The sequence below is a fragment of the Mycteria americana genome, chromosome 8, assembly GCF_035582795.1.
Source record: "Mycteria americana isolate JAX WOST 10 ecotype Jacksonville Zoo and Gardens chromosome 8, USCA_MyAme_1.0, whole genome shotgun sequence".
In the NCBI taxonomy this organism is placed as follows: Eukaryota; Metazoa; Chordata; class Aves; order Ciconiiformes; family Ciconiidae; genus Mycteria; species Mycteria americana.
This window is the reverse complement of record NC_134372.1, coordinates 44,970,505-44,982,646: the sequence shown is the minus strand read 5'-3', so window position 1 is coordinate 44,982,646 and position 12,142 is coordinate 44,970,505. Positions and strand designations below refer to the sequence as shown.

Here is a 12,142-nt window from a genome sequence, read left to right as displayed (position 1 = left end):
TAACAAAGCATTGAAGCTTTTTGTAATATCTTTGAATTTATGTGCTTTCCAGTTTTAATCACATTTGACCATTTTGTGATTTTTTTTTTTTTGCAAGTAGATGTCAGTGCTGATTTTAAAAAATGAAAGCTAAACAAGTCAAGCAGTCTCCAAATGCCAATATGAGAGAGATTTTATACGCTCTTTCATTCTCTCTTTGAAATATCACAAAACTATGGATGAAACCGTAGGCCGGCAGCACTACAGAATGCACAAGCGTTGGTAAGAAATCTCAGGTTCCCCTACTAATCTGCCATTTCACACCGAGTCAGATTTACCTCCTGCTCACACACCCCTCAACCCACATAACCGGCTCTGCACAGGAAAGTTGCTTTTTTTTAACGTTCGTTTAGCACCAACCGTGCACCTCTCTGCGCCCCCCCCACACCCCGCTGCTGCTCCGGGGAGTGGGCAGGGGCCTGGCCCTGCAGCCGCGCCCCGGACGCGGAGGGTGGAGCCGCGCCGCCGCCTCCTCCCGCTCCTCCTCCGGCGTGCGCGGCCGCGGCGCTACGCGAGCGCGGGGATTCAGTGCGGCCTGCGGGCAGCGCCGGCCGCCATGGCCGGGGAGGTGAAGACGAAGCTGTCCAAGAACCTGCTGCGCATGAAGGTGAGCCGGGGGGCGGCGGTGGGGCCCCGGGAGGCAGGCAGGGAAGGAGGGGAGGGGGAGGCCTGCGGCCTGCTCCGCGGTGGGGGGAGGCCAGGCGGCCGGGCCCGGCTGCGGGGGCGCTGGGAGAGGAGCCCCGCTGCTGCCGGGGAGCTGCCCGCCGCGGGCCCGGCGCCGTGAGGCGGCCACGGGGGCGGGAGGATGGGGCCGCCGCCCGAGGCGTGTGCCTGGGCCGCGCCGGCACCCGCGGCGTGTGAAGCGGCCCGTGAGGGGCCGAGCCGTGCGGTGAAGAGCTCTCTCCCGGATAAACCAGGCCATCTGGGGAGCCCCTTGACCGGTTTGGGGCACTTCTCTGTGTCTACAGCTGGCCACGCAGCATCTGTCCTCGTCTGGCACACGGGCACGAGTGTCTGCTGCCTCCCCTAAAGCACGTTTTAGAATGCTTATCTATTTATCTTCAGCTTCACTTGCCTTTCCACTCAGGCCTGCAGCTTTGTGGGCTGCTCCCTTCCAACTTCGCCGGCAAGAGGCAATTTCAGAGAGCTGTCACCAAGTATCGAGCTGCTTGAACACTAGCAAGGGGTCTCAGGGGGTTTAGAAACTGTAGGGTGCTGGAGGGTTTGATCCAGGAAAGAAACTTCATCATTGCAGCAAAAGTCTCACCCTAGCAAGAGCCAACCTTTGGGCACCATTTGAGAGTCTTTTTGTTCCACTTGGTTTCTCCGCAGTTAGGTTGCTTATCGTGAATAAAAATGATAAGACTTCTTCCCCCACCACACATGTTGAAATTAAAATATTAATGTTGCTTGTCTTACCTGGGGAGGGCATTTAATCTTGAAAAAAAAAAGTTTCTTTTTTTTTTTCATTGTGTCCATTTTTTTGGCTGTTTACATTGATGGCTAATAAAATACCCAACCTGAATGGCAGAGTTAACTGCCTTTCCCAACTCATAAATGCAGGGGCTGTTAGTAACATTGTGACGTGCCTGTTGCCCTTGGCATTGTGAATCTCATGTCAAGTCCAATGTGAAATTAGTCTCCGCTTACTGGCTAATGGATGCTGCTTCACGCTGTGTACTACAACACCTAATTCAGTAGAGTACATTCTCCTGTGATTGATGGATCTTTATTGCTGGAAAAAAAACAGTAAAAGTTGAGTTGCCATTAATGTTTTTTAAAATGTTAATATCCATTAAATTTTTATAACTGAATATGATGGGGCCTTTGTGGCTTCTTGCTTGTGATGTTTTATTTAACCATTTTTTCCCCACATATTTATATGAGACTGTATTTCAGACACTGGCTGAAAGGAGTTTAGCTGACTTCAGTTCAATCTACCACGTAAAGTGCACTCTTCTACAGTAAGATGGTGGAATATTTACCCCAATTAACAGATGCTGCTAAGAAAGACTAAAACTCATGCCCAGAGGGAAAGGAACACATCTTGCCTCACTCTCAAAAGGGAGTAGATGTTGAGCTTAGTTAGCCAGCAGTGTATGACAAGTAAGACTCCCATAACCTGGATTGCAACATCATTATTTTTTTCTTATTTGTATGTAATACTCTCTTTTAAAATGAAATTTCTGCTTCTGTTTTTTGCCATTTATTAACCCCCTGGAGATTTCAAAAGCCAGTTTTTAGATTTTCTTCCTTGGAAGGTTGTGGAGAAGCAGCCTGTGAATGTGCTGCCGTGACATTTGCAGGTTTACAGTCCGGGCAGTAGTAACCAGCTTTGAAGAGATGAGTTGGTTTTGAAAAGGTCATACACAGATCTTGTATTTAGCACTTTCCTTCTACAGATCTTCTTCTTTACAAATGTTTTAATTAATCCTTTAGCAGCTGCTTCCGCAGGTATTGATAAGGTGTATTATCACAATTCAATGGGCAGCTGAAGTGTCACCCAAAGGTGACATGTGGTCAGCGGTAGCATTGGGAAGACCCTTTTTGCTAAGTACTGGACCTCATGTGCTCACCTCTTGATGTCGAAGGATGGCTCATGCTTTTAGATCTTGCACTGTTTGATCCAGGTCCCATTGCTTGGGGAAACTAATCCAGATAACCACTCAGTTACTGACTTACATACTCTGTGTCTATCACAATGGGTATATTTTTAATTCATCCATGTGTGTTTTCATTTTAGATAATTGTCATCACATTTTTTTATCTAGTTATTCCTCTAGTAATCTTTAGGAACATAATCTTTAAAATGTAATGTGAAATGTTGAAGCTGCAACACGAAGTCCTAGGGCAGTCAAAAGAGACTTCAGGGCCTTGGGACAGCTAGGAAGGGAATCTGGAGCACAGGTTATTTTCTCCTCTCTCCTTCCAGTTGTGGGCAGTGACACTAGAAAGAACAGAGGCACCCAATCTGTCAACTTATGGCTCCGTGGCTGGTGTCATCGCCACAGATTTGGGTTTTTTTGACAACGGGATGGCCTACACAGCACCAGGGTTGCTGGCGTCTGATGGGATTCATCTTTCTCAAAGGGGAAAGAGAATCTTTGCTCAGGAACTTGCGGCGCTCATCAACAGAGCTTTAAACTAGACTCGAAGTGGGAGGGGGATAATATCAGGCTTGCCTGAGGGAAGCTGAGGAACGACATGCCACGGTTAGAGGGAGCGGGTGCCAGCGAGGGCACTCGACCTGTGTCTCTGAGATGTGCAGGGTACACTGGGGCACAGCTGAAGTCGAACAGAGTTGAGCTAGGGGATACTGAGGCATTAGGAGCCAAGAGGGAAACGCCAGTGAAACACCTCAAAGCACGCAAGGGGTGTTCTTCTATGAAGGAGACACGGACGACAGCCCAGCTGAAGTGCCTCTACACCAATGCACGCAGCATGGGCAACAAGCAGGAGGAGTTGGAAGCCATTGTACATCAGGAAAACTATGATATGGTTGCCATCACGGAAACATGGTGGGATGACTCACACAACTGGAGGGTGGCAATGGATGGCTATAAACTCTTCAGGAGGGATAGGCAAGGCAGAGAGGTGGTGGGGTAGCCCTATACGTTAGGGAGTGTCTGGATAGTTTAGAGCTCGATGATGGTGATGATAGGGTGGAATGTCTATGGGTAGGAATCAGGGGGAAGGCCAACAAGGCAGATATTGTGGTGGGAGTCTGTTACAGACCACCCAACCAGGATGAGGAGACTGACGAACTATTCTATAAGCAGCTGGGAGAAGCCTCACAATCGTTAGCCCTTGTTCTTGTGGGGGACTTCAACCTGCCAGATGTCTGCTGGAAATACAATACAGCAGAGAAGAAACAGTCTAGGAGGTTCCTGGAGTGTGTGGCAGATAACTTCCTGACGCAGCTGGTGAGGGAGCCAACTAGGGAAGGTGCCCCGCTGGACCTCTTGTTCACGAACAGAGAAGGACTTGTGAGCCATGTGATGGTTGGAGGCCATCTTGGGCAGAATGATCATGAAATGATAGAGTTTTTGATATGTGGAGAAGCGGCGAGGGGTGTCAGCAAAACTGCCACCTTAGACTTCCGGAGGGCGGGCTTTGGCCCGTTTAGGAGACTGGTCTAGAGAGTCCCCTGGGAGGCATCCCTAATGGGCAAAGGAGTCCAGGAAGGCTGGACATTCTTTAAGGAGGAAGTCCTAAAGGCACAAGAGCGGGCTGTCCCCAGGTGCCGAAAGACGAGCCGGCAGGGAAGAAGACTGGCCTGGCTGACTAGAGAGCTCTGGCTCGAACTCAGGAAAAAGAGGAGAGTCTATGACCTCTGGAAGAAGGGGCAGGCAACTCAGGAGGACTACAAAGGTGTAGCAAGGCTGTGCAGGGAGAAAAATAGAAGGGCCAAAGCTGAGCTAGAGCTCAATCTGGCTGCTGCTGTAAAAGACAACAAAAAACACTTCTTCAAGTACATTAGCAGCAAAAGGAGAGCTAAGGAGAATCTCCAGCCCCTAGTAGACGGGGGAGGGAACACAGTGACCAAGGATGAGGAAAAGGCTGAGGTACTTAATGCCTTCTTTGCCTCAGTCTTTAATAGCAGGGCCAATTGTTCTCTGGGTACCCAGCCCCCTGAGTTGGAAGATAGGGACGGGGACCAGAATGGAGCCCCCATAATCCAGGGGGAAATGGTGAGTGACCTGCTGCACCACTTAGACACTCACAAGTCTATGGGGCCTGATGAGATCCACCCGAGAGTACTGAAGGAACTGGCAGACGTGCTCACCAAGCCCCTTTCCATTATTTACCAGCAGTCCTGGCTAACTGGGGAGGTCCCAGCTGACTGGAGGTTAGCAAATGTGATGCCCATCTTCAAGAAGGTCTGGAAGGAGCACCCAGGGAACTACAGGCCTGTCAGCCTGACCTCGGTACCGGGGAATGTGATGGAGCAGATCATCCTGAGTGCCATCACACGGCATGTAGAGGATAACCAAGGGATCAAGCCCAGCCAGCATGGGTTCAGGAAAGGCAGGTCCTGCTTGACCAACCTGATCTCCTTCTACAACAAGGTGACCTGCCTAGTGGATGAGGGAAAGGCTGTGGATGTTGTCTATCTGGACTTCAGTAAAGCCTTTGACACAGTTTCCCACAGCATTCTCCTGGAGAAACTGGCTGCTCATGGCTTGGACGGGTGTACTCTTCGCTGGGTAAAGAACTGGCTGGATGGCCGGGCCCAAACAGTGGTGGTGAATGGAGTTTACTCCAGTTGGCAGCCGGTCACAAGTGGTGTTCCCCAGGGCTCTGTGTTGGGGCCAGTCCTGTTTAATATCTTTATCAATGATCTGGACAAGGGGATAGAATGCACCCTCAGTCAGTTTGCAGATGACACCTAGTTGTGTGGGAGTGTTGATCTGCTTGAGGGGAGGAAGGCTCTGCAGAGGGACCTGGACAGGCTGGATCGATGGGCCAAGGTCAATTGTATGGGGTTTAACAAGGCCAAGTGCAAGGTCCTGCACTTGGGCCACAGCAACCCCACGCAACGCTACAGGCTTGGGGAAGAGTAGCTGGAAAGCTGCCTGGCAGAGAAGGACCTGGGGGTGTTGGTTGATAGCCACCTGAATATGAGCCAGCAGTGTGCCCAGGTGGCCAAGAAAGCCAATGGCATCCTGGCTTGTATCAAAAATAGCGTGGCCAGCAGGACTAGGGCAGTGATCGTGCCCCTGTACGCGGCACTGGTGAGGCCGCACCTCGAATACTGTGTTCAGTTTTGGGCCCCTCACTACAAGACAGACATTGAGGGGCTGGAGCGTGTCCAGAGAAGGGCAACGAAGCTGGTGAAGGGTCTGGAGCAGAAGTCTGATGAGGAGGGGCTGAGGGAACTGGGGTTGTTCAGCCTGGAGAAAAGGAGGCTGAGGGGAGACCTTATCGCTCTCTACAACTGCCTGAAAGGAGGTTGTAGAGAGGTGGGGGTCGGTCTCTTCTCCCAGGTAACAAGTGATAGGACAAGAGGAAATGGCCTCAAGTTGTGCCAGGGGAGGTTTAGACTGGATATTAGGAAATGTTACGTCACTGAAAGGGTTATCAAGCATTGGAAGAGGCTGCCCAGGGAAGTGGTTGAGTCGCCATCCCTGGAGGTATTTAAAAGCCGTTTGGATGAGGTGCTTAGGGACATGGTATAGTGGTGGTCTTGGTAGTGTTAGGTTTACGGTTGGACTCGATGATCTTAAAGGTCTTTTCCAACCTATACGATTCTGTGTGATTCTGTGAAATGATTATTTAATTGGGTACTTGTAGCTGAATTTCTCCTGTTGAGATTTCTGACTGGCTAACCAATTTCCTTGAGCAATATGGTTTTCCACATGATAGATTCCCTTATTTTCCTCAAGAAGATACTGTAATTTTAATTGGAAAGCTTTGACATATTTTGGATCGACTCAGAAAAGAAAAGTCAATTTTTCTTTCATTAAAGATCTTGTACAAATGGATGCAAATAGAAAAATAAATGGAAAATGAGACACTAGCACTATATTGGCTTTTACTTCAGAGTTTGGTTTGGATTGCTTGGGCATTTTGTAAAGACGGAAAAGGTGTGGGAGGTGTATATAATATGTAAATTACACATCTGTATTACCTATATATTTTACATAAGCTCAGTAATACAGTTTTTTTGTGGGAGGGAAGTGTTTTGTGATGCCTTCTTGGGCTTTATCGCCAACCAAGCCCATTTTAGCTGGGACCTAAACAATGTCCAAGTCTCTGCTCGTGTTCAAGAGACAGGTGTGCCCCACTGGCACATTATCTGTCAGCCTGCAGGCTTATCTAAACACAAAAATGATGCTGCGTTAAATGAGAGGGGTAAAAGTAGTTGGTATGAAATTCCTCTGCTTTGCACATAGAGGTATGCTTTGATAGCCACAAAGCAAGTTTTGTACAGGAGTGTGTATAAACTGTACCGGTAGACTTGCCTCTAGGTGGGAATTACATTGGTATAAATGTTCACAGCTGACAGATATGGTTATTCAAACACTTTCTGTAGACCATAAGGGAGGTCCCAGCTCCTAGGGATGCGAGAATATAAGGATTACTACTGTAAAGTTGTGAAGAGGTCTGTTTTTTCCAGCATGTTTGGTTAACATTGTTGATACTTAAATCGCTACTAGATTCAGGCACCTGACTTGAGACAAATGGAAATAAAAGGGATGTTTCAAATATATCAGGTCTGTAGTTTTGCACTCTCCGCGATTTTTCATACGCCATGACAGGTGTCCTCTTTTACTCCCAGTTGTTAGAGAGGTTATTGGTAAGGCTACTACATTATTAGTTTCTAACTTGGCAGACTGTTCCTGCAGTGAGTTAACAGGTGCTTACACATACTGCTTGACTGGTACTTTGGTGGGTCATCGATGAGAAGTTAAGAGCTGGTAACATATTCCTCTAGCACAGCTGGATACAAAAGACTTCTTTTTGTAGCCTCAGTTACTTTTTTCCTCTTCCAAAGGCAGGTTCCAGCCTTCAGGGCTACAAACGCAAGCCAGTTCATTAAATGAAATCTGAGAAAGGAAGAGGATGGTTGAAAGTATAGATGTTTCAGACAATGGCCAACCTGGTATGACCTACCTCTAGCTCTGAGCTCCAACGCTGTTTGTATGGGTGGTGTTGGTTTCTTTATAATAACTTTAGCACCATTACGTTCTCTCCGGCCTTTGCGGAAACATTCGAAAAATCATAAGCAAAGTTATGGAGTTGTAACAACTCAGATCCATCAAAACTAACCAGGAAGGGTCTGTTTCTTTGTATGTAAGTACAGATGTGGCTGACTGTTGACTTCCAGTAGGTAGCTGTGATCAGCAGTTGTTTACTTTTCCTTTGCCTGTTTGCTCCAACTTAGACCAAACCCAGAGAAAAATCACAAAAAGCATTTACTTTTTATTAACTGTTAAAGACAATGTAACTGATAATTGTTGTCATGTTCAGAACATATTCATGATGCAAAAACCTGAAGCTGTGTGTTTATGTGTCTTTCTTTTTAGTTCATGCAAAGGGGTTTGGATTCACAAACTAAAAAACAACTAGAGGAGGAAGAAAAGAAGATAATTAGTGAAGAACACTGGTATCTTGATTTACCAGATCTAAAGGAGAAAGAGTAAGCTTGTAGCCTTTTGTACTTCTTATCATCATTGGATTGTTGTGAAGTGGGAATAGAATATACATATTTTTTCCTATAAAAGAAGTATTATTAATAACCAATTAATAGTGAAGCAAAAATAGTGACAGACTGGCATTACAGCTTTTTTTATTATTTATTTTCAGGGACATTGTCAAGGTTGCCTAGTGCAGTTTGACCTACTTTCATTTCTTGTGTGTGTTGTTTTCTTTCACTCACAGTTTCTTCTAGATCCATGTAATTAGTTTCTTTCAGGCAGGGACCAATTCATTCACTGCTGCTTTTTCCCTTCATTTGAAAAAAGAAGTTTGAAACCTTGTGTTAGTAAATTCAGCTTCAGTCACACAGTTAGGTCCATTCAGGAGAGTTCTGTCTTCCTGAGTCCAGCTCACTTCAAATCCTGTTTTTGAAATAGGAGAGATAATGGCAAAAATAAAGGAAGGCTTAGCTAATAAGGAAGAAAATGTCCATTCCTGCTATTTAGAAAGGCGCTTTAAATAGCAAGAGAACTACTTTTAAAATTGGTTTATTTTTGTCCTTTCAAAAGAGGACAAAAATTCCATTGAAGGAGGACATACATAATTTTTAAAAAGCTGGGATCCAGGGAATTAACTGTCGTTGAATAAGGTCATTGATAAACTATTTTCCATTACTGTTGGTGGATATGACAAAAAGGTATTTGAGCTTCAGTTGCAGCAAGGAAGGTTCAAGCTGGACATTGGGAGAATTTTTCTAACAATGAGGCTATTGAAGCACTGGAATAGATTGCCTAAGGAGACACTGGATTCTTCATCATTGGAAGTCTTTTAAGGACAGGTTAGATGGACCTCTGCTGTTCATGGTACATGTTTAACTGATCCTACCTTGAGGTAGGAGAATGAGCTTGATCTCTTCAGCCTAACTTCCTATGATCGTAGGAGTTTGTTTTACATGGGAGATGAAGAGGATGAGGGAAGAGGTTCACATGTGTGCGAGGAAAAGAAGGATGGAACAATTCACGGAAGTACTTTTATCTAACACGTGTATTATGAACACCTCGGGGTCATGTTTCTTTTCTCGCTCCATGCTCATTAAAAGAGGAAAAAAGGAGGGAGAAAGGGGAAATCTTTCTCTACTGAACAGAGAATTACGCAGTGTTTTATATCCTGACAGACTCAACTAATGCCAGGTCTAACATCACAATGAAAAATTAATTAGAAGCTTTTGCTGGTGTAGTAATGCCACCTGGAGAGTGATATTTATGTGGTATTTTTATTCTGGCAAAAGCATTAATGTAGGTGGAATCATACCAGCAAAGAGTGCTTTTTGTCAGGAGAGTTAATTTTGCTTGTGGAACTGGCACAGCTTTACTGGCAAAAAGTATTCCTTTGCACTCCAAGCTCCTTGTATTGAAAGATTTATCAGAGCAATTAAGCTTCAGAAAGTAGTTGATGGTTTAAAATACACTGTGGTTTTGTTTATTTGTGTGTGGGGAAGATAGCAAATGCTTTTTGCATTTGTTTAATTTGATTATTTTAAAGCACACCGTTTGACAAATGCTGGGTTTGGGTTTCATGCAGGAGCTTTATAATAGAAGAGAGAAGCTTTATGCCATGTGAGGATCTACTTTATGGCAGAATGTCCTTCAAAGGATTCAATCCAGAAATTGAGGTACCGTTTAAATACTCTGTTTTGAGGTGGTCTCGCATTAGGATTGAAGCCCTTGAGCATGGGGATTTGAGTGTTCACACTGCATGCTGTTTGGCCATTGCAGTGCCTTCCATAAATCCTCCAATGTACAGGAAATCCCTGATTCAAACCAAAATGTTGATCAATGCAGCATCTGGTAAATAGAAGCTTTTTATGTCCTTGTGTTGATGGTCAGTAATTGCATGACTTCTGCAGATTTTCCCTCCCTGAAGTGAGGAAACTGTCGCACATGCTGCTCACCAAAACAATAGCTCACTTTTCCTTCTGCCATTTAATTTAGAGTCCAATCCTACAAACATTCAGCCCTATTTGTTCAACACTTAACTTGTGTAAGTAAGGGCTTAAAGTTCCAAAGTAAAAATTCTGGGCAAGAGAATCTTTAATTTCTTTCTGGCATGATTCATGCTGATAGAACTACAGTGAGATAGTAATAAAAATGTTGCCACTGAACTGAAGCAAGAGGATGAAGGTGTAAAGACTAAGAGGTGTGCAAAAGGCTATGCAAGGTGATCTACTAGGGTGTTCTTTTAGTTATTTTGAACTTGCTCTCACTGTGACTTGGCATATTATTGCTTCATGGTTTTTACTAGTAGTTTATTGTAAATCCTTGCAGATATTTTTCCTTCTTAACAAAACCATTTCAAGGACTATGTGCTAACATCACAATGAAAAATTAATTATGATCTAATTCTCTGGTCTCCTGAAGATGTCTGGTGTGCCCTTGAGGATGTTTGAATAGTTCCATTCACTGTCTCTGTGTTGCCTCTTTTCCCAAAGGCAAACTCTAAGCTCAGCTTAGCAACAGGCAGGCATGTTGCCTTTTCTTCATGAGCTTTCGTAACAGTATGCTCTAGCCTGACCAGGGAACAGCAAATAATTATTAAATTTGATTCTTACCTTTTATGCGTTTCTCCTACCAGTGAATTTCAGCATAGTTGCCATTGTGTCAGGGTTACATGTTTAAGCTATTTCTTACTTCATTTTCAGAAGTTAATGATCCAAATGAACTCTAGGTGCAAGGAAGAAGAAATTGAAGTGGATGATAAAATGGAGGCTGATGTGTCAGATGAAGAAATGGCCAGAAGGTAAGTTATATTTTATGACATAATCAATATTAGCTAGGAATATGATATGTTACTGCATTATGTGTGGGAAAATAAACCCAAGAAGCAAACAAACAAACAAAAAAAAAAAAAAACCCACACAACAGAATATGGTACTTTACAGAACTGATTTTCCAGGAATTCTGGTGTGTATTCAGTGGAATCTCCATCACTTTTGGGGGTGAAATATCTACCCTTTGATATCCAGGTGCTCCATGCTAATTCCCTCTTTGTTCCAGATTGCTAACAAACCCAAACTATCAGAATGAATAATAATGTAATAAGTGATGATGTAGTACTTGTGCTTCTTAAGCTTCTGATGACTGGCTTTTTTTACACCACTTAAATTGTTGATTAGATTTATGATTTGCTCTATTGAAGTTTTCTCTGATTTTAGTAAAAGCTGTAAATTTTTTATTATCTTTACAGATATGAAACATTAGTGGGAACAATAGGGAAGAAATTCTTGAGAAAAAGAGACCAGCGTGTACTCCAGGATGAAGATGAAGATGGAAATAGTAACACAAGACCTAGCAAAAAAGCTAAGAAAAAGTTCTTAAAACCTCAGGATTAATGTCAACTGCACAACTGGAGCTAATAGAAATGTTATCTACCAAATATACTACTGCGAACTGGAGATTGTTTGGAGTTTTTGCTATTTAATGTAAAGGATAGATTTGTAAATCTGAGTCTGTTCTCATTGAAATTTCTACCATCCACACAACAAACATTTTACAAAGTGGATGTGTATATAATGGATGTCATACATCCTTTCCTCTCTCAGCAGCTTTTAATGTGTGGGGCACTAATGCCATCAGCCTTTTTAAATGTGCATAACTAGATCGAGCGTCACATGCAATTGAGAGCAACATTATTTACAATTTATGATAACATCTGAAAGAAGTATTTGGAGTAAAGATGAGCTTTGTCCAATCCAGTAAGACAGTTCAGCTGTGTTTTTTATTGTGAAAACGAAAACCTTTGCTGTCTTCAGACTGGAAAAAAGTCAGCAGAAACATGTTTTTTGGCTTTTTACTGTGCTAAAAATAAGACCGGAAAAGAACAGAGATAAAATCCATTTTGTTGAATTTTATTTTTTATAAACCTTATTTAAAAATAGAGGGGTTTATAGTAAAACTTTTTTTTA

General features: G+C 44.0%; 1 protein-coding gene across 1 annotated transcript; it reads left to right on the top strand.

Annotated features, from left to right (window-relative positions):
• Positions 1–479: 479 nt before the first annotated feature.
• Positions 480–11,632, top strand: MPHOSPH6 (M-phase phosphoprotein 6). Its single transcript, XM_075510902.1, has 5 exons — positions 480–646; positions 8,070–8,182; positions 9,763–9,853; positions 10,880–10,977; positions 11,425–11,632. Exons 1-5 carry the CDS (start codon positions 596–598, stop codon positions 11,567–11,569), a joined length of 498 nt encoding a protein of 165 aa, XP_075367017.1. The 5' UTR covers positions 480–595; the 3' UTR covers positions 11,570–11,632.
• The last annotated feature ends 510 nt before the right edge of the window (positions 11,633–12,142 follow it).